Consider the following 20,229-nt stretch of genomic DNA (forward strand, 5'->3'; position numbering starts at 1 on the left):
CTGTCCCGGCGGGAAGTTGTGGAGGAGCTGACGGATGTTGTTGCTGTACTGGCGGTGCCAATGGCGACAGGCCCAGGCGACGCAGTCGGGCCAAGCCCGGGGCCGCTCCCCCACCAGACTGCGCTGCACCGCCTCCAGCACCTCCAGCGGTTGGGTGCCCGCCAGGCGTAGGGTGCGCTCCAGGAATTTGGGGTCCCTGGGGGGAGGGGAGGGGAGGGGGTGAAGGTGGGGTGGGTGGAGGGGGGAGAGGGAAGGGGGGGGAATGGGTGCAAGGTGAGGGAATGGGTGCAAGGTGAGGGAATGGGTGCAAGGTGAGGGAATGGGTGCAAGGTGAGGGAATGGGTGCAAGGTGAGGGAATGGGTGCAAGGTGAGGGGGAATGGGTGCAAGGTGAGGGAATGGGTGCAAGGTAAGGGAATGGGTGCAAGGTGAGGGGGGAATGGGTGCCAGGTGAGGGAATGGGTGCAAGGTGAGGGAATGGGTGCAAGGTAAGGGGGAATGGGTGCAAGGTGAGGGAATGGGTGCAAGGTGAGGGAATGGGTGCAAGGTGAGGGAATGGGTGCAAGGTGAGGGAATGGGTGCAAGGTAAGGGGGGAATGGGTGCAAGGTGAGGGAATGGGTGCAAGGTAAGGGGGAATGGGTGCAAGGTAAGGGAATGGGTGCAAGGTGAGGGAATGGGTGCAAGGTGAGGGAATGGGTGCAAGGTGAGGGAATGGGTGCAAGGTGAGGGAATGGGTGCAAGGTGAGGGAATGGGTGCAAGGTGAGGGAATGGGTGCAAGGTAAGGGGGGAATGGGTGCAAGGTGAGGGAATGGGTGCAAGGTAAGGGGGAATGGGTGCAAGGTAAGGGAATGGGTGCAAGGTGAGGGAATGGGTGCAAAGTAAGGGAATGGGTGCAAGGTAAGGGGGGAATGGGTGCAAGGGAGGGTGGGTGCAAGGGACGGTGGGTGCATGGGTGCAAGGCAAGGGTTCTACGGGTGTCAGACGGGGTGGGTGCCACACAGAGGGATTATATGGGTGTCAGACGGGGTGGGTGCCACACAGAGGGGTTCCATGGGTGTCAGACGGGGTGGGTGCCACACAGAGGGGTTCCATGGGTGCCATGCAGGGAGGTTATATAGGTGCCACGCAGGTTGGGTGCCATGCAAAGAAGTTCTATGGGTGCCACACAGGGTGGGTGCCACACAGACGGGTTTCTATGGGTGCCACGCAGGTTGGGTGTCACACAGGGGGAGTTATATGGGTGCCACAGGTGGTGGGTGCCATGCAGGGAGGTTCTATGGGTGCTGTACAGGGTGGGTGCCACGCAGGGGGTTCTACGGGTGCTGTACAGGGTGGGTGCCAGGCAGGGGGGTGCAGGGGGTGTTGGTGGGTGCCCCCCTCCCCTGACACCCACGTCAGGTACTGGTTGACGTTCTCCGCCGGCTGCTTGAAGAGACCCTCGAACTCGTCACGCGCCCACTGCGGAGGAGGAGCTGTCAGCGGGGGCACCCGGGACACCCCCAAAAAGGGACCCAGGTGTCCGGGGCACCCCCAGAAAGGGACCCAGACACCCAGGGCACCCCCAGAAAGGGACCCAGGTGTCCGGGGCACCCCCAGAAAGGGACCCAGACACCCAGGGCACCCCCAGAAAGGGACCCAGGTGTCCGGGGCACCCCTAAAAGGGGACCCAGGTGTCTGGGGCACCCCCAAAAAGGGACCCAGGCGTCTGGGGCACCCCTAAAAAGGGACCCAGGCACCCAGGACACCCTATAGAAAGGACCCAGGCACCTGGGAGCACCCCTAGCAGGGACCCAGGCATTCGGGGTCCCCTATAGAAGGTACCCAAGAGACCCTATAGAAGGGAATCGGGTGTCTAAAGTCCCCTATAGAAGGGACCCAAGCACCCAGGGTCCCCTATAGAAGGGACCCAGGTGTCCAGGGTGCCCTATAGAAGGGACCCAGGCGTCCAGGGTCCCCTATAGAAGGGACCCAAGCACCCGGGGTGCCCTATAGAAGGGACCCAGGCACCCAGGGTGCCCTATAGAAGGGACCCAAGTGTCCAGGGTGCCCTATAGAAGGGACCCAGGCGTCCAGGGTCCCCTATAGAAGGGACCCAAGCACCCAGGGTGCCCTATAGAAGGAACTCAAGCACCCAGGGTGCCCTATAGAAGGGACCCAGGTGTCCAGGGTCCCCTATAGAAGGGACCCAAGCACCCAGGGTGCCCTATAGAAGGAACTCAAGCACCCAGGGTGCCCTATAGAACGGACCCAGGTGTCCAGGGTCCCCTATAGGAGGGACCCAGACATCCAGGGTCCCCTATAGAAGGGACCCAGGTGTCCAGAGTCCCCTATAGAAGGGACCCAAGCACCCAGGGTGCCTTATAGAAGGGACCCAGACATCCAGGGTGCCCTATAGAAGGGACCCAGGCACCCAGGGTCCCCTATAGAAGGGACCCAAGCACCCAGGGTGCCCTATAGAAGGGACCCAGGCACCCGGGGTGCCCTATAGAAGGGACCCAAGCACCCAGGGTGCCCTATAGAAGGGACCCAGGTGTCCAGGGTCCCCTATAGAAGGGACCCAGGCACCCAGGGTCCCCTATAGAATGGACCCAGGCGTCTGGGGTGCCCTATAGAAGGGACCCAGGTGTCCGGGGTCCCCTATAGAAGGAACCCAGGCGTCCAGGGTCCCCTATAGAAGGGACCCAAGCACCCGGGGTGCCCTATAGAAGTGACCCAGGCATCCAGGGTGCCCTATAGAAGGGACCCAGGTGTCCAGGGTCCCCTATAGAAGGGACCCAAGCACCCAGGGTGCCCTATAGAAGGGACCCAGACATCCAGGGTCCCCTATAGAAGGGACCCAGGTGTCCAGGGTGCCCTATAGAAGGGACCCAGGTGTCCAGAGTCCCCTATAGAAGGGACCCAAGCACCCAGGGTGCCTTATAGAAGGGACCCAGACATCCAGGGTGCCCTATAGAAGGGACCCAGGCACCCAGGGTCCCCTATAGAAGGGACCCAAGCACCCAGGGTGCCCTATAGAAGGGACCCAGGCACCCGGGGTGCCCTATAGAAGGGACCCAAGCACCCAGGGTGCCCTATAGAAGGGACCCAGGTGTCCAGGGTCCCCTATAGAAGGGACCCAGGCGTCTGGGGTGCCCTATAGAAGGGACCCAGGTGTCCGGGGTCCCCTATAGAAGGAACCCAGGCGTCCAGGGTCCCCTATAGAAGGGACCCAAGCACCCGGGGTGCCCTATAGAAGTGACCCAGGCATCCAGGGTGCCCTATAGAAGGGACCCAGGCGTCCAGGGTGCCCTATAGAAGGGACCCAGGCGTCCAGGGTGCCCTATAGAAGGGACCCAGGCACCCAGGGTGCCCTATAGAATGGACCCAGGCGTCTGGGGTGCCCTATAGAAGGGACCCAGGTGTCCGGGGTCCCCTATAGAAGGAACCCAGGCGTCCAGAGTCCCCTATAGAAGGGACCCAGGTACCTGGGGTGCCCTATAGAAGGGACCCAGGTGTCCAGAGTCCCCTATAGAAGGGACCCAAGCACCCAGGGTCCCCTATAGAAGGGACCCAGGCACCCAGGGTCCCCTATAGAAAGGACCCAGGCACCCGGGGTGCCCTATAGAAGGGACCCAGGTGTCCAGAGTCCCCTATAGAAGGGACCCAGGCACCCAGGGTCCCCTATAGAAAGGACCCAGGTCTCTGTGGTCCCCTATAGAAGGGACCCAGCCACCTAGGCCACCCCACAGAAGGCAGCCAGGTAATGGGGTCACCCCACAGAAGGAACCCAAGCACCCAGGAGCACCCCTAGAAGGCACCCAGATAGCCGAAGCCCCCTATAGAAAAGCGCCAGCCCTTACGCCGTCCCCTATAGGTACCTGGAGGGTGTGTTCGATGGCGTTGGGGAAGTTCTTGAGGGTGCAGATGGGGATGGCCTTCTCGGGGGGGTCCTGGCTGGAGCTGTAGGACTCGCTCAGGAAAGGGATCACCACCTGCACGTTCCCCTTCGTCCCCAACGTCCCCGATTCCAACAGCGGCTTCCGGTAGTAGACGCAGCGGCGGTCCATATAGAGCCCTATATAAATCCGGCGGCTATAAGGCGGGCCAGGTCTTTTGGAAGGGGGGGAGGTATTCCCGGGGGGGGGTTGGGGGAACACTGAGGTCCCTATAGCAGTGCTGGGGGTCGCCGTAGCGTTCCTGAGAGCCCTATAGAACACCTGAGGGATCCTATAGCACACCTGAGAGATCCTATAGCACCCCTGAGAGCCCTATAGCACACTTAAAGGATGCTATAGCACACCTAGAGATCCCTATACCACACCTGAGGGATCCTATAGCACTCCTGAGAGCCCTATACCACTCCTGAGGGATCCTATAGCACACCTGAAGGTTCCTATAGCACTCCTGAGAGCCCTATAGCACACCTAAAGGATCCTATAGCACACCTAAAGGTCCCTATAGCACACCTGAGGGATCCTATAGCACTCCTGAGAGCCCTATAGCACACCTAAAGGTCCCTATAGCACACCTGAGGGATCCTATAGCACTCCTGAGGGATCCTATAGCACTCCTGAGAGCCCTATAGCACACGTGAGGGTCCCTATACCATACCTGAGGGTTCCTATAGCACTCCTGAGAGCCCTATAGCACACCTGAGGGTTCCTATAGCACTTCTGAGAGCCCTATAGCACACCTAAAGGTCCCTATAGTACACCTGAAGGTTCCTATAGCACTCCTGAGAGCCCTATAGCACACTTAAAGGATCCTATAGCACACCGGAGGGATCCTATAGCACTCCTGAGGGATCCTATAGCACACCTGAGGGATCCTATAGCACTCCTGAGAGCCCTATAGCACTCCTGAGGGATCCTATAGCACTCCTGAGAGCCCTATAGCACACGTGAGGGTCCCTATACCATACCTGAGGGTTCCTATAGCACTCCTGAGAGCCCTATAGCACACCTGAGGGATCCTATAGCACTCCTGAGAGCCCTATAGCACACCTGAGGGTTCCTATAGCACTTCTGAGAGCCCTACAGCACACCTAAAGGTCCCTATAGTACACCTGAAGGTTCCTATAGCACTCCTGAGAGCCCTATAGCACACCTGAGGGATCCTATAGCACTCCTGAGAGCCCTATAGCACACCTGAGGGATCCTATAGCACTCCTGAGAGCCCTATAGCACACCTGAGGGATCCTATAGCACTCCTGAGAGCCCTATAGCACACCTGAGGGATCCTATAGCACACCTGAGAGCCCTATAGCACACCTGAGGGTTCCTATAGCACTTCTGAGAGCCCTATAGCACACCTGAGGGATCCTATAGCACACCTGAGGGATCCTATAGCACTCCTGAGAGCCCTATAGCACACCTAAAGGTCCCTATAGCACACCTGAGGGATCCTATAGCACTCCTGAGAGCCCTATAGCACTCCTGAGGGATCCTATAGCACTCCTGAGAGCCCTATAGCACACCTAAAGGTCCCTATAGCACACCTGAGGGATCCTATAGCACTCCTGAGGGATCCTATAGCACTCCTGAGAGCCCTATAGCACACCTGAGGGATCCTATAGCACACCTGAGAGCCCTATAGCACACCTGAGGGATCCTATAGCACTCCTGAGAGCCCTATAGCACACCTGAGGGATCCTATAGCACTCCTGAGAGCCCTATAGCACACCTGAGGGATCCTATAGCACTCCTGAGAGCCCTATAGCACACCTGAGGGATCCTATAGCACTCCTGAGGGATCCTATAGCACACCTGAGGGATCCTATAGCACTCCTGAGAGCCCTATAGCACACCTAAAGGATCCTATAGCACTCCTGAGAGCCCTATAGCACACCTGAGGGATCCTACAGCACTCCTGAGAGCCCTATAGCACACCTAAAGGTCCCTATACCACACCTGAGGGTTCCTATAGCACTCCTGAGAGCCCTATAGCACACCTGAGTGTTCCTATAGCACACCTGAGGGATCCTATAGCACACCTGAGGGTCCCTATAGCACACCTGAGGGATCCTATAGCACACCTGAGGGTCCCTATAGCACACCTAAAGGATCCTATAGCACTCCTGAGAGCCCTATAGCACACATGAGGGTCCCTATACCACACCTGAGGGATCCTATAGCACACCTAAAGGTCCCTATAGCACCCCTGAGAGCCCTATAGCACACTTAAAGGATCCTATAGCACACCTGAGAGCCCTATAGCACACCTAAAGGTCCCTATAGCACACCTGAGGGATCCTATAGCACACCTGAGGGTCCCTATAGCGCACCTAAAGTCCCTATAGCGTTCTTGCAACTCCCTCTGACATTTGTGGGGGTACTTATAGCGTCCTTACAGCATTTCTAGGGGGTCCCTAGAGCATCCCTGGGGTCCCTATAGCACCCCTAGGGTAGCTACGGCGCCCCTATAGCACTCCAGGGGTCCCTATAGCACCCCTGGGCATCCCTAAAGCACCTCTACAGCAGCCCTGGGGTGCCTATAGCATTCCTGGGTGTCCCTATAGCATCCTTAGGGTACCTACAGTACTCCTATAGCACCCCTAAGAACACCTATAGCTTCCCATGGGTCCATATAGCACCCCTGGGGGTACCTAGAGCATCCCCATAGCACCCTATGGCATACCTATAGCATTTCGGGGGGGCCTATAGCACCCCTAGGAGTGCCTATAGGATTTATAGCAGCCCCTATAGCACCCCCAGGGGTGCCTATGGCATTCCTGGGTCCCTATAGCACCCTTGGGGTACCTATAGCATTCCTAAAATTCACCCAAAGCCCCAGAGCAGCCAAAAAAACCCCCTATAGCACCCCAAATCCCCGCACAGCACCCAAAAAAACCCCTATAGCACCCCAAATCCCCGCACAGCACCCAAAAAAACCCCTATAGCACCCCAAATCCCCGCACAGCACCCAAAAAACCCCCTATAGCACCCCAAATCCCTGCACAGCACCCAAAAAAACCCCTATAGCACCCCAAATCCCTGCACAGCACCCAAAAAACCCCCTATAGCACCCCAAATCCCTGCACAGCACCCAAAAAAACCCCTATAGCACCCCAAATCCCTGCACAGCACCCAAAAAAACCCCTATAGCACCCCAAATCCCTGCACAGCACCCAAAAAACACCCTATAGCACCCCAAATCCCTGCACAGCACCCAAAAAAACCCCTATAGCACCCCAAATCCCTGCACAGCACCCAAAAAACACCCTATAGCACCCCAAATCCCTGCACAGCACCCAAAAAAACCCCTATAGCACCCCAAATCCCTGCACAGCACCCAAAAAACACCCTATAGCACCCCAAATCCCCGCACAGCACCCAAAAAAACCCCTATAGCACCCCAAATCCCCGCACAGCACCCAAAAAAACCCCTATAGCACCCCAAATCCCTGCACAGCACCCAAAAAACCCCCTATAGCACCCCAAATCCCTGCACAGCACCCAAAAAACCCCCTATAGCACCCCAAATCCCCGCACAGCACCCAAAAAAACCCCTATAGCACCCCAAAAGCACCCCAAAGTCACCCTATAGCACCCCAAGATCACCTCCCACCACCCTGAAGACCCTCTAGACACACCCCGAAGCTGTTGGAGCACCCAAATGATGACCTATAGCACCCCAAGAATACCCCCCAGCACCCTGAAGACCCCCTATAGCACCCTAAGCCCCTCCTGAGCACCCAAAAAACCCCCTATAGCACCCCAAAAGCACCCCAAAGTCACCCTATAGCACCCCAAGATCACCTCCCACCACCGTGAAGACCCTCTAGACACCCCCCAAAGCCGTTGGAGCACCCAAATGATGCCTTATGACACCCCAAGAACACCTCCCAGCACCCTGAAGACCCCCTATAGCACCCTAAGCCCCTCCTGAGCACCCAAAAAACCCCCTATAGCACCATAAAAGCACCCCAAAGTCACCCTATAGCACCCCAAGATCACCTCCCACCACCGTGAAGACCCTCTAGACACCCCCCAAAGCCGTTGGAGCACCCAAATGATGCCTTATGACACCCCAAGAACACCCCCCAGCACCCTGAAGACCCCCTATAGCACCCTAAGCCCCTCCTGAGCACCCAAAAAACCCCCTATAGCACCATAAAAGCACCCCAAAGTCACCCTATAGCACCCCAAGATCACCTCCCACCACCCTGAAGACCCTCTAGACACCCCCAACCCCCCCCCGGGCACCCAAATGATGCCTTGTAACACCCCAAGACTTCCCCTAGCACCCCAAGGACCGCCCCCCCCAGCACCCTGAGCCACCCCCCCCCACCCCCCCCAGCACCCTGAGGACCCCACGGGTGCTCACGGGCGTCGACGTTGTCCAGGGCGTTGGCGACGCCGTCCAGGGCCTCGAAGAAATCGTCGTCGTAGACGCGCTCGGTGTCGGGGCCGACGCGGTCGGGGCGGCTGCTCACCCGCAGCGCCGGGTTCATCTCCTGCACCGCCGCCGCCGCCCGCTCGGACTTCAGTTTCTGGGGGGAGGAGTCATGCCCCTTAAGCCCCGCCCCTTGTGGCCCCACCCTTTCTAGACACGCCCCTTTAAGCCCCTCCCCTTTGTGCCCCACCCAGTCCAATAAAACGTCAAGGCAACTTGACCGTTGACGTTGGCCAACCCAACGGCGGCATCTTGGTGGTGCTTCCCCTGCCTATAGACTCCGCCCATGTCGTTCTCTACCCCATAGACTCCTCCCCTTGTGGCCCCGCCCCTTCTGGCCCCGCCCCTTTAAGCCCCACCCCTTTGTGCCCCTCCCAGTCCAATAAAACGTCAAGGCAACTTGACCGTTGACGTTGGCCAACCCAACGGCGGCATCTTGGTGGTGCTTCCCCTGCCTATAGACTCCGCCCATGTCGTTCTCTACCCCATAGACTCCTCCCCTTGTGGCCCCGCCCCTTCTGGCCCCGCCCCTTTAAGCCCCACCCCTTTGTGCCCCTCCCAGTCCAATAAAACGTCAAGGCAACTTGACCGTTGACGTTGGCCAACCCAACGGCGGCATCTTGGTGGTGCTTCCCCTGCCCATAGACTCCACCCACCTCGTCCTCTACCCCACAGACTCCTCCCCTTAAGCCCCCGCCTCTTCTGGACCCGCCCCTTTAAGCCCCACCCCTTTGTGCCCCACCCAGTCCAATAAAACGTCAAGGCAACTTGACCGTTGACGTTGGCCAACCCAACGGCGGCATCTTGGTGGTGCTTCCCCTGCCCATAGACTCCGCCCACCTCGTCCTCTACCCCATAGACTCCTCCCCTTGTGGCCCCGCCCCTTCTGGCCCCGCCCCTTTAAGCCCCACCCCTTTGTGCCCCGCCCAGTCCAATGAAACATCAAGGCAACTTGACCGTTGACGTTGGCCAACCCAACGGTGGCATCTTGGTGGCAGTTCCCACCCCCTAAACTCCGCCCTATCAGACCTTGCCTCCCAAGAGCTCCGCCCACTCATCCACCACCCCACAGACTCCTCCCCCTTAAGGCCCACCCATTTAGGCCCCTCCCACTTCCTGGTCCACCTCAAGATGCCGCGACCACCGGTGTTGGCCAACTCAACGTTGACCAACTCTACAGCGGTTTCTGCCCCATAGACTCCACCCCTTGAGACCCCGCCCCTTCAGGCCCCACCCACTCATTGCAACCCCCCACAGGCTCCTCCCCCTTTAGCCCCACCCACTTAGGCCCCTCCCACTCCCCCCATCAAGGCCTGACGGTTGACGGCGCTCAACCCAACGTTGACCAACCCAACGTTGACCAACCCAACGCCGACCATCAACGGCGGTTCCTGCGTTGTAGACCCCGCCCCTCAAGGCTCCACCCACTCACTCCTCCACCCCTTTAGGCTCCTCCCCCTTCGGCCCCGCCCCTCACCGTGACATCCCAGGGCCGGAAGAGGAACTGGCGGTTGAGGTTGGACTTCTCGATGGTGTCCATGTCGGTGACGGTGACACAGCCCTCGGGGCCACAGCCCAGTCCCACCATGGCAAAGTTCTTCAGCAGCTCACAGCCGATGGCCCCCGCCCCCACCTGCGCTCGGGGACAAACGGGGGGACATTTGGGGACACTCCGGGGACGCAGCTCGAGGTGGCGCCGGGGGCGGGGAGGGGGGTTGGGGACAGGTGGATGGGAAAGAGGTGGGGATGAAGGGACACTTGGGGACACTTAGGGGACACTTGGAGAGGGATGGGGAGACTTGGGGACACTCTGAGGACACATGGGGACATGTGGGGACACCCAGGAGACCCACAAGGACACTTAGGGACACTTGGAGAGGGATGGGGACACTTGGGGACACTCTGAGGACACATGAGGACATGTGGGGACACCCAGGAGACCCACAAAGACACTTAGGGACACTTGGAGAGAGGTGGGGACACTCAGGAGACCCACAAGGACACTTAGGGACACTCTGGGGACATGTGGGGACACTCAGGAGACCCACAAGGACACTTAGGGCCACTTGGAGAGAGGTGGGGACACTCTGGGGACACTTGGGGACATGTGGGGACACTCAGGAGACCCACGAGGACACTTAGGGACACGCTGGAGACACTTGGGGACACTCTGGGGACCCACGGGGACACATAGCGACACCCAGGAGACCCACAAGGACACTTAGGGACACTTGGAGAGAGATGGGGACACTCTGGGGACACTCTGAGGACACATGGGGACATGTGGGGACACCCAGGAGACCCACAAGGACACTTAGGGACACTTGGAGAGAGATGGGGACACTCTGGGGACACTCTGAGGACACATGGGGACATGTGGGGACACCCAGGAGACCCACAAGGACACTTAGGGCCACTTGGAGAGGGATGGGGACACTCTGGGGACACTCTAAGGACCCATGGGGACATGTGGGGACACTCAGGAGACCCACAAGGACACTTAGGGACACTTGGGGACACTCTAAGGACCCATGGGGACACTTGCGGACACTCAGGAGACCCACAAGGACACTCAGGGACACTTGGAGAGAGGTGGGGACACTCTGGGGACATGTGGGGACACTCAGGAGACCCACAAGGACACTCAGGGACACTTGGAGAGAGGCAGGAACACTCTGGGGACACTTGGGGACACTCTGGGGACACTCGGAAGACCCACGAGGACACTTAGGGACACTCATGGGACCCATGAAGACACTTGGGGACACTCGATGGACACATGGGGACACTCGGGGACAGGGAGGGGACACTTGGGGACACGTGGGGGACACTTGGGGACATGGGGAGGACACTTGGGGACAATTGGGGACAATTGGGGACAGTTGGGGACACTGACCACGAAGTACTTCTGGGCACCCAGCTTGGCCTGCAGCTCCGCCCCGAAGACGGCGATCTGCCCGTCGTAGCGGCTGTTGCGCTGGGGACAACCCGAGATGTCACCCAAATGTGTCACCCGCCCCACGGGGACAACCACCGGGAGACCCCAAAGCCACCCATGGGTGGCCCGTGGGTGACACCCACCCGTGGGTGGCCTCCAAGAAGGTGGCCAAGCGATGGGTTCCTCAAGGAAATGGGTCACCCATGGGTGCTCTGTGGCCAACGCCCATTGAGATGCCCACCCATGGGTGTCCCCAAGAAGGTGGCCCACCCATGGGTGCCCCATGACCCATGCCCACCCCAGGGAGATGCCCATCCATGGGTGTCCCCAAAGAGGATGTCCCCAAGGAGGGTGACCACCCATGGGTGCCCCCAAGGAGATGACCAACCCATGGGTGACCTCAAGAAGGTGTCCACCCATGGGTGTCCCCAAGAAGGTGGCCAACCCACGGGTGTCCTCAAGGAGATGCCCACCCATGGGTGCTCGATGACCAATGCCCACCCCAAGGAGATGCCCACCCATGGGTGGTGTCCCCAGGGAGGGTGACCACCCATGGGTGCCCTCAATGAGATAACCACCCCCATGGGTGTCCTCAAGAAGGTGGCCAACCAATGGGTTCCTCAAGGAAATGCCCACCCATGGGTGCTCCATGGCCAACGCCAAGCCCATTGAGATGCCCACCCATGGGTGCCCCCCTGGCCAAAGCCCACCCATGGGTGCCCCCAAGAAGGCGGCCAACCCATGGGTGACATCAAGAACGTACCCAACCCACGGGTGGTCTTCAGCAGATGACCCCCAACCAACACCCACCCCAAGGAGATGCCCAACCATGGGTGCCCTCCCCGCCAACGCCCACCCCAAGGAGATCCCCACCCATGGGTGCCCCCCCTGGCCAAAACCCACCCATGGGTGCCCCCAGGAAGGCGGCCAACCCATGGGTGACATCAAGAATGTACCCAACCCATGGGTGATCTTCAGCAGGTGACCCCCAACCAACGCCCACCCCAAGGAGATGCCCACCCATGGGTGCCCCCCTGGTCAAAGCCCACCCATGGGTGCCCCCAAGAAGGCGGCCAACCCATAGGTGCCCCCAAGAACATACCCAACCCATGGGTGGTCTTCAGCAGATGACCCCCAACCAACGCCCACCCCAAGGAGATGCCCACCCATGGGTGCCCCCCTGGCCAAAACCCACCCCAAGGAGATGCCCACCCATGGGTGCCCCCCCTGGCCAAAACCCACCCATGGGTGCCCCCAAGAAGGCGGCCAACCCATGGGTGACATCAAGAACGTACCCAACCCATGGGTGGTCTTCAGCAGCTGACCCCCAACCAACACCCACCCCAAGGAGATGCCCACCCATGGGTGCCCCCCCAACCAACACCCACCCCAAGGAGATGCCCACCCATGGGTGCCCCCCCTGGCCAAAGCCCACCCATGGGTGCCCCCAAGAAGGCGGCCAACCCATGGGTGACATCAAGAACGTACCCAACCCACGGGTGGTCTTCAGCAGATGACCCCCAACCAACGCCCACCCCAAGGAGATGCCCACCCATGGGTGCCCCCCCAACCAACACCCACCCCCCACCCATGGGTGCTCACCGGGCGACACTGCTCCTCGGTAAGAACCGTCTCCTTGTTCTCCTCAGGGAGACACTCCAACGCATCGAAGTAGAGCCATTGGGTGATGGGTGTGAACTTCCCCGACACCGCCTAACGTCACAGTCCTCGTTAGAGCACCCAAACCTCCCGAGGTGGCACCCAAACCTCCCGGGGTGGCACCCAAACCCCCCAGGGTGGCACCCAAACATCCGATACCTTCATAACCTCCTGCGCCGCCAACCCCCCGATGAAGGCGTTGACGGGGGCAAGGTCACCGGTGGCCTGGAAGGCCAATTCCCGGAGCAGTTCCTCGTCTAGTTCCGCCCCCGGGGCCACCTCCCGGGTCAAGGCCACCACCTCCGCCGCGTCACCCTGGGTTGGGGACAAGACAACGTTGGGGACAAGACAACGTCGGGGACAAGAAGATGACGTCGGGGACAAGACAACGTCGGGGACAGTTTCGGGGATAGAGGGGAGGACACTCGGGAGTAGGTGCGGAGAAAGGTGGTGGTGGCGTGTTGGTGGCCTCAATGTCACCTGTGGTGTCCCCAAGACTCCCCGTGTCCCCAACACACCTGATGGCCTCGATGTCCCCAACGTTGACAAGTGGTGGTGGGGACATGGTGGGTGGCCATGGAGGTGCAGGACCCGGTGGCCTCCATGTCCCCAATGTCCCCAAATGGTGGTCGTGCCATAGTGGATGACCACGTTGGTGGAGAACCCGGTGGCCTCCATGTCCCCAATGTCCCCCATGTCCCCAAACAATGGTGGTGCCATGATAGATGACCACGTTGGTGCAGGACCTGGTGGCCTCCATGTCCCCAATGTCCCCAAACAGTGGTCATGCCATGATGGATGACCACGTTGGTGCAGGACCTGGTGGCCTCCATGTCCCCAAAGTCCCCAAACAGTGGTCATGCCATGATGGATGACCACGTTGGTGCAGGACCTGGTGGCCTCCATGTCCCCAATGTCCCCCATGTCCCCAAACAGTGGTGGGGCCATGATGGATGACCACGTTGGTGCAGGACCTGGTGGCCTCCATGTCCCCAATGTCCCCAAACAGTGGTCATGCCATGATGGATGACCACGTTGGTGCAGGACCTGGTGGCCTCCATGTCCCCAATGTCCCCAATGTCCCCAAACAATGGTGGGGCCATGATGGATGACCACGTTGGTGGAGAACCCGGTGGCCTCCATGTCCCCAATGTCCCCCATGTCCCCAAACAGTGGTGGGGCCATGATGGATGACCACGTTGGTGCAGGACCCGGTGGCCTCCATGTCCCCAATGTCCCCCATGTCCCCAAACAGGGGTCATGCCATGATGGATGACCACGTTGATGCAGGACCTGGTGGCCTCCATGTCCCCAATGTCCCCCATGTCCCCAAACAGTGGTCATGCCATGATGGATGACCACGTTGGTGCAGGACCTGGTGGCCTCCATGTCCCCAATGTCCCCAAACAGTGGTGGGGCCATGATGGATGACCACGTTGGTGCAGGACCTGGTGGCCTCCATGTCCCCAATGTCCCCAATGTCCCCAAACAATGGTGGGGCCATGATGGATGACCACGTTGGTGCAGGACCCGGTGGCCTCCATGTCCCCAATGTCCCCCATGTCCCCAAACAGGGGTCATGCCATGATGGATGACCACGTTGGTGCAGGACCTGGTGGCCTCCATGTCCCCAATGTCCCCCATGTCCCCAAACAGTGGTCATGCCATGATGGATGACCCCGTTGATGCAGGACCCGGTGGCCTCCATGTCCCCAGTGTCCCCAAAGTCCCCAAACAGTGGTGGGGCCATGATGGATGACCACGTTGGTGCAGGACCTGGTGGCCTCCATGTCCCCAATGTCCCCAAACAGTGGTCATGCCATGATGGATGACCACGTTGGTGCAGGACCCGGTGGCCTCCATGTCCCCAATGTCCCCCATGTCCCCAAACAGTGGTGGGGCCATGATGGATGACCACGTTGATGCAGGACCTGGTGGCCTCCATGTCCCCAATGTCCCCCATGTCCCCAAACAGTGGTCATGCCATGATGGATGACCACGTTGGTGCAGGACCTGGTGGCCTCCATGTCCCCAATGTCCCCAAACAGTGGTGGGGCCATGATGGATGACCATGTTGGTGCAGGACCTGGTGGCCTCCATGTCCCCAATGTCCCCAAATGGTGGTCGTGCCATGATGGATGCCCACGTTGGTGCAGGACCTGGTGGCCTCCATGTCCCCAATGTCCCCCATGTCCCCAAATGGTGGTCGTACCATAGTGGATGACCACGTTGGTGGAGAACCCGGTGGCCTCCATGTCCCCAATGTCCCCTGTGTCCCCAAACAGTGGTGGGGCCATGATGGACGACCATGTTGGTGCAGGACCTGGTGGCCTCCATGTCCCCAATGTCCCCAAAGTCCCCAAACAGTGGTCATGCCATGATGGATGACCACGTTGGTGCAGGACCCGGTGGCCTCCATGTCCCCAATGTCCCCAATGTCCCCAAACAGTGGTGGGGCCATGATGGATGACCACGTTGGTGCAGGACCTGGTGGCCTCCATGTCCCCAATGTCCCCAAATGGTGGTCGTGCCATGATGGATGCCCACGTTGGTGCAGGACCTGGTGGCCTCCATGTCCCCAATGTCCCCCATGTCCCCAATGTCCCCCATGTCCCCAAATGGTGGTTGTACCATAGTGGATGACCACGTTGGTGGAGAACCCGGTGGCCTCCATGTCCCCAATGTCCCCCATGTCCCTAAACAGTGGTCATGCCATGATGGATGACCACGTTGGTGCAGGACCTGGTGGCCTCCATGTCCCCAATGTCCCCAAATGGTGGTCGTGCCATGATGGATGCCCACGTTGGTGCAGGACCTGGTGGCCTCCATGTCCCCAATGTCCCCCATGTCCCCAATGTCCCCCATGTCCCCAAATGGTGGTTGTACCATAGTGGATGACCACGTTGGTGGAGAACCCGGTGGCCTCCATGTCCCCAATGTCCCCTGTGTCCCCAAACAGTGGTCATGCCATGATGGATGACCACGTTGGTGCAGGACCTGGTGGCCTCCATGTCCCCAATGTCCCCAATGTCCCCAAACAAAGGTGGGGCCATGATGGATGACCACGTTGGTGGAGAACCCGGTGGCCTCCATGTCCCCAATGTCCCCAAACGGTGGCCGTGCCACGGCGGGCGGCCATGTTGGTTCAGGACCCGGTGGCCTTCACGTCCCCAATGTCCCCAAGGTCCCCGGTGTCCCCACCTGGTGGCGTGGCCGAGGCGGGCGGCCATGTTGGCGTATGAAGCGGTGCAGGGCCTGCCAGCCCCAGTGCATGATGGGAGGTCTCTCGGCTTTCCCGAAGTCGGTGATCATCAGTTCCGGCTCCACCAGCGCCTCCCGCAGCCGTTTCTGGGGACGGAGAGCGGACTGGTGAGCACCCAGTGCCTCCCAGTCCCTCCCAGTATCCCCCAGTGACCCCCTGCTCCCTCCCAGTCCCCATCATTTCCCTCCCAAAACCCCCCCAGTCCCCTCCCAGTGCTCCTCGATTCCTTCCCAGTCCCCCCCAACCCTCTCCCAGTTCTCCCCAGTATCCCGCAATACCTCCCAGTGGCCCCCAGTGTCTTTTTATTCCCCCATAATCCCTTCCCAGTCTCTCCCAGTACCCAGCAGTCCCCTCCCAGTGCACCCCCAGTCCCTCCCAGTGCCCCCCAGTCCCTTCCCAGTTCCTCCCAACCTGCCTCCAGTCCCTCCCAGTGCCCCCCAGTCCCCTCCCAGTGCCCCCCAGCCTGCCCCCAGTCCCTCCCAGTGTCCCCATCTGCCCCTAGTCCCTCCCAGTGCCGCCCAGCCTGCCCCCAGTCCCCTCCCAGTGCCCCCCAGCCTGCCCCCAGTCCCTCCCAGTGCCCCGTCTGCCCCTAGTCCCTCCCAGTGCCCCCCAGTCCCCTCCCAGTGCCTCCCCATCTGGCCCCAGTCCCTCCCAGCGCCTCCTAACGTACCTCTAGTCCCTCCCAGTGCCCCCCAGTCCCCTCCCGTCCGGCCCCAGTCCCTCCCGGTGCCTCCTAATGTACCTCCAGTCCCTCCCAGTGCCCCCCAGTCCCCTCCCGTCCGGCCCCAGTCCCTCCCAGCGCCTCCTAAGGTACCTCCAGTCCCTCCCAGTGCCCCCCAGTCCCCTCACGTCCGGCCCCAGTCCCTTCCAGCGCCTCCTAATGTACCTCCAGTCCCTCCCAGTGCCCCCCAGTCCCCTCCCAGTGCCTCCCCATCTGGCCCCAGTCCCTCCCAGTGCCTCCTAACGTACCTCTAGTCCCTCCCAGTGCCCCCCAGTCCCCTCCCGTCCGGCCCCAGTCCCTCCCGGTGCCTCCTAATGTACCTCCAGTCCCTCCCAGTGCCCCCCAGTCCCCTCCCGTCCGGCCCCAGTCCCTCCCAGTGCCCCCCAGTCCCCTCCCGTCCGGCCCCAGTCCCTCCCAGCGCCTCCTAACGTACCTCCAGTCCCTCCCAGTGCCCCCCAGTCCCCTCCCGTCTGGCCCCAGTCCCTCCCAGTGCCCCCCAGTCCCCCTCAACCTGTCCCCACTCCCTCCCAGCACCCCTCGGCTCCCTCCCAGTCCCCTCCCAGTGCTCCCAGTGCCACTCACGAAGCGGATGTGCTTGGGCATCTTGACCTGGGTGACGATCCCCCCCCTCACGTAGTCCCCGAACCCGCTGGTGTCCCCGATGCTGAAGGTGTACGGCCCTGGGGGGAGGGACTGTCACCCAGGGCACCCAAGTGTCCGGGAGACCCCCGCAGGGCACCCAGGCGTCGGGGGCACCCATAAAAAGGCACCCAGGCGCCGGGGGCACCCCTAAAAAGGCACCCAGGCGTCGGGGGCACCCATAAAAGGGACCCAGGCGTCGGGGGCACCCATAAGAAGGCACCCAGGCGTCGGGGGCACCCCTAAAAAGGCACCCAGGCGTCGGGAGCACCCATAAAAAGGCACCCAGGCATCGGGGGCACCCCTAAAAAGGCACCCAGGCACCGGGGGCACCCATAAAAAGGGACCCAGGTGTCTGGGGTGCCACCCACAAGGAACCCAGGCATGTGGTGCACCCTATAGAGGCACCCAGCTGTCCAGGGCACCCTATAGACAGGACCCAAGGATCTGCGAACCCCTATAGACGGGACCCAGGCGTCCAGGAGACCCTATAGAAGGCCCCCACGTGTCGCGGGGACCCTATAGAAGGCAACTACGTGTCGGGGGGACCCTATCGAAGGCCCCCACGTGTCGGGGGGACCCTATCGAAGGCCCCCGGGTGTCGGGGGGACCCTATAGAAGACACCCACGTGTCGGGGGGACCCTATAGAAGACCCCCACGTGTCGGGGGCACCCTATAGAAGACACCCACGTGTCGGGGGGACCCTATAGATAGGACCCACGTGTCGGGGGGACCCTATAGAAGGCCCCCACGTGTCGGGGGGACCCTATAGAAGGCAACTACGTGTCGGGGGGACCCTATCGAAGGTCCCCACGTGTCGGGGGGACCCTATAGAAGGCCCCCACGTGTCGGGGGGACCCTATAGAAGGCCCCCACGTGTCGGGGGGACCCTATAGAAGGCCCCCACGTGTCGGGGGGACCCTATAGAAGGCAACTACGTGTCGGGGGGACCCTATCGAAGGCCCCCACGTGTCGGGGGGACCCTATCGAAGACACCCAAGTGTCGGGAGGACCCTATAGAAAGCCCCCAGGTGTCGGGGGGACCCTATCGAAGGACCCCAGGTGTCGGGGGGACCCTATAGAAAGCCCCCAGGTGTCGGGGGGACCCTATAGAAAGCCCCCAGGTGTCGGGGGGACCCTATAGAAGGTCCCCAGGTGTCGGGGGGACCCTATCGAAGGCCCCCACGTGTCGGGGGGACCCTATCGAAGACACCCAAGTGTCGGGGGGACCCTATAGAAAGCCCCCAGGTGTCGGGGGGACCCTATCGAAGGACCCCAGGTGTCGGGGGGACCCTATAGAAAGCCCCCAGGTGTCGGGGGGACCCTATAGAAGGTCCCCAGGTGTCGGGGGGACCCTATAGAAGGCAACTACGTGTCGGGGGGACCCTATCGAAGGCCCCCACGTGTCGGGGGGACCCTATCGAAGACACCCAAGTGTCGGGAGGACCCTATAGAAAGCCCCCAGGTGTCGGGGGGACCCTATAGAAGGCCCCCACGTGTCGGGGGGACCCTATAGAAAGCCCCCAGGTGTCGGGGGGGCCCTATAGAAGGCCCCCAGGTGTCGGGGGGGCCCTATAGAAGGCCCCCAGGTGTCGGGGGGGCCCTATAGAAGGCCCCCACGTGTCGGGGGGACCCTATAGAAGGCCCCCAGGCTCACCGAGGACGCGGATCTCGACGGGACCGCAGCCGTTGAGCTCCTCCATCCCCTCCACTTCGGTGAAGGTGACGAAATCGCCCGTCTCGAAGCCGTGACGAGCCTCGTCCAGACACGTCACCTCCCCCGGGCACCCCTGGGTGGGGGGGGGGGGGGTAAAAGAGGGTGCTGAGGGGGACCCGGGTGGCCGGGTGACACCCTACACCCATCCCCAGGGGAGGTGGGTGGCCCCTACCTTGGTGACCATGGAAACCATGGCGCTGAGAGGTTGTTCCCCGTTGGTGTCCGTCACCACCATGTCGTCCCCAAAATCGCAGAAAAGCTGCCTAAAATGGGGGGGGGGGAGGTATAGGGGGGGGTCAGTCAGAGCACCCAGGTGTTGGGGGCACCCAAAAGGCACCCAGGGGTCCGGGAGAGCCACCCAAAAGGGACACAGGCGTCGGGGGCACCCATAAAAAGGGACCCAGGCACCCAGAGAACTCCTAAAAAGGGACCCAGGTGTCCAGGGCAAACAAAAGGGACCCAGGTGTTGGGGGCACCCATAAAATGGGACCCAGGCGTTGGGGGCACCCCTAAAAAGGGACCCAGGTGTCTGGGGCACCCCTAAAAAGGGACCCAGGGATTGGGGGCACCCTATAAAAGGCACCCAGACACCCAGGGCACCCCTAAAATGGCACCCAGGCATTGGGGGCACCCCTAAAATGGCACCTAGACACCCAGGGCACCCCTCAAAAGGCACCCAGACACCCAGGGCACCCCTCAAAAGGCACCCAGGGATGGGGGGCACCCCTAAAAAGGCACCCAGACACCCAGGGCACCCCTCAAAAGGCACCCAGGGATGGGGGGCACCCCTAAAAAGGCACCCAGACACCCAGGGCACCCCTAAAATGGCATCCAGGGATTGGGGGCACCCCTCAAAAGGCACCCAGGGATTGGGGGCACCCTATAAAAGGCACCGAGACACCCAGGGCACCCCTCAAA

At 60.9% G+C, this 20,229-nt stretch overlaps 1 protein-coding gene across 1 annotated transcript in view; it reads right to left on the reverse strand.

Annotated features, from left to right (window-relative positions):
- The window catches only part of LOC132321371 (ubiquitin-like modifier-activating enzyme 1), a 55,435-nt gene that overhangs the window by 20,568 nt on the left and 14,638 nt on the right, over positions 1-20,229 (reverse strand). Inside the window, 12 exon segments of the mRNA XM_059834876.1 lie at positions 1-196; positions 1,395-1,459; positions 3,859-4,055; positions 8,306-8,471; positions 9,852-10,007; positions 11,271-11,351; positions 12,915-13,025; positions 13,131-13,286; positions 16,173-16,319; positions 17,537-17,634; positions 19,252-19,384; positions 19,484-19,574. Of these exon segments, the coding sequence (XP_059690859.1) occupies positions 1-196; positions 1,395-1,459; positions 3,859-4,055; positions 8,306-8,471; positions 9,852-10,007; positions 11,271-11,351; positions 12,915-13,025; positions 13,131-13,286; positions 16,173-16,319; positions 17,537-17,634; positions 19,252-19,384; positions 19,484-19,574 (1,597 nt within the window).

The sequence above is a fragment of the Gavia stellata genome, unplaced genomic scaffold (assembly GCF_030936135.1).
Source record: "Gavia stellata isolate bGavSte3 unplaced genomic scaffold, bGavSte3.hap2 HAP2_SCAFFOLD_546, whole genome shotgun sequence".
Lineage (NCBI taxonomy): Eukaryota > Metazoa > Chordata > Aves > Gaviiformes > Gaviidae > Gavia > Gavia stellata.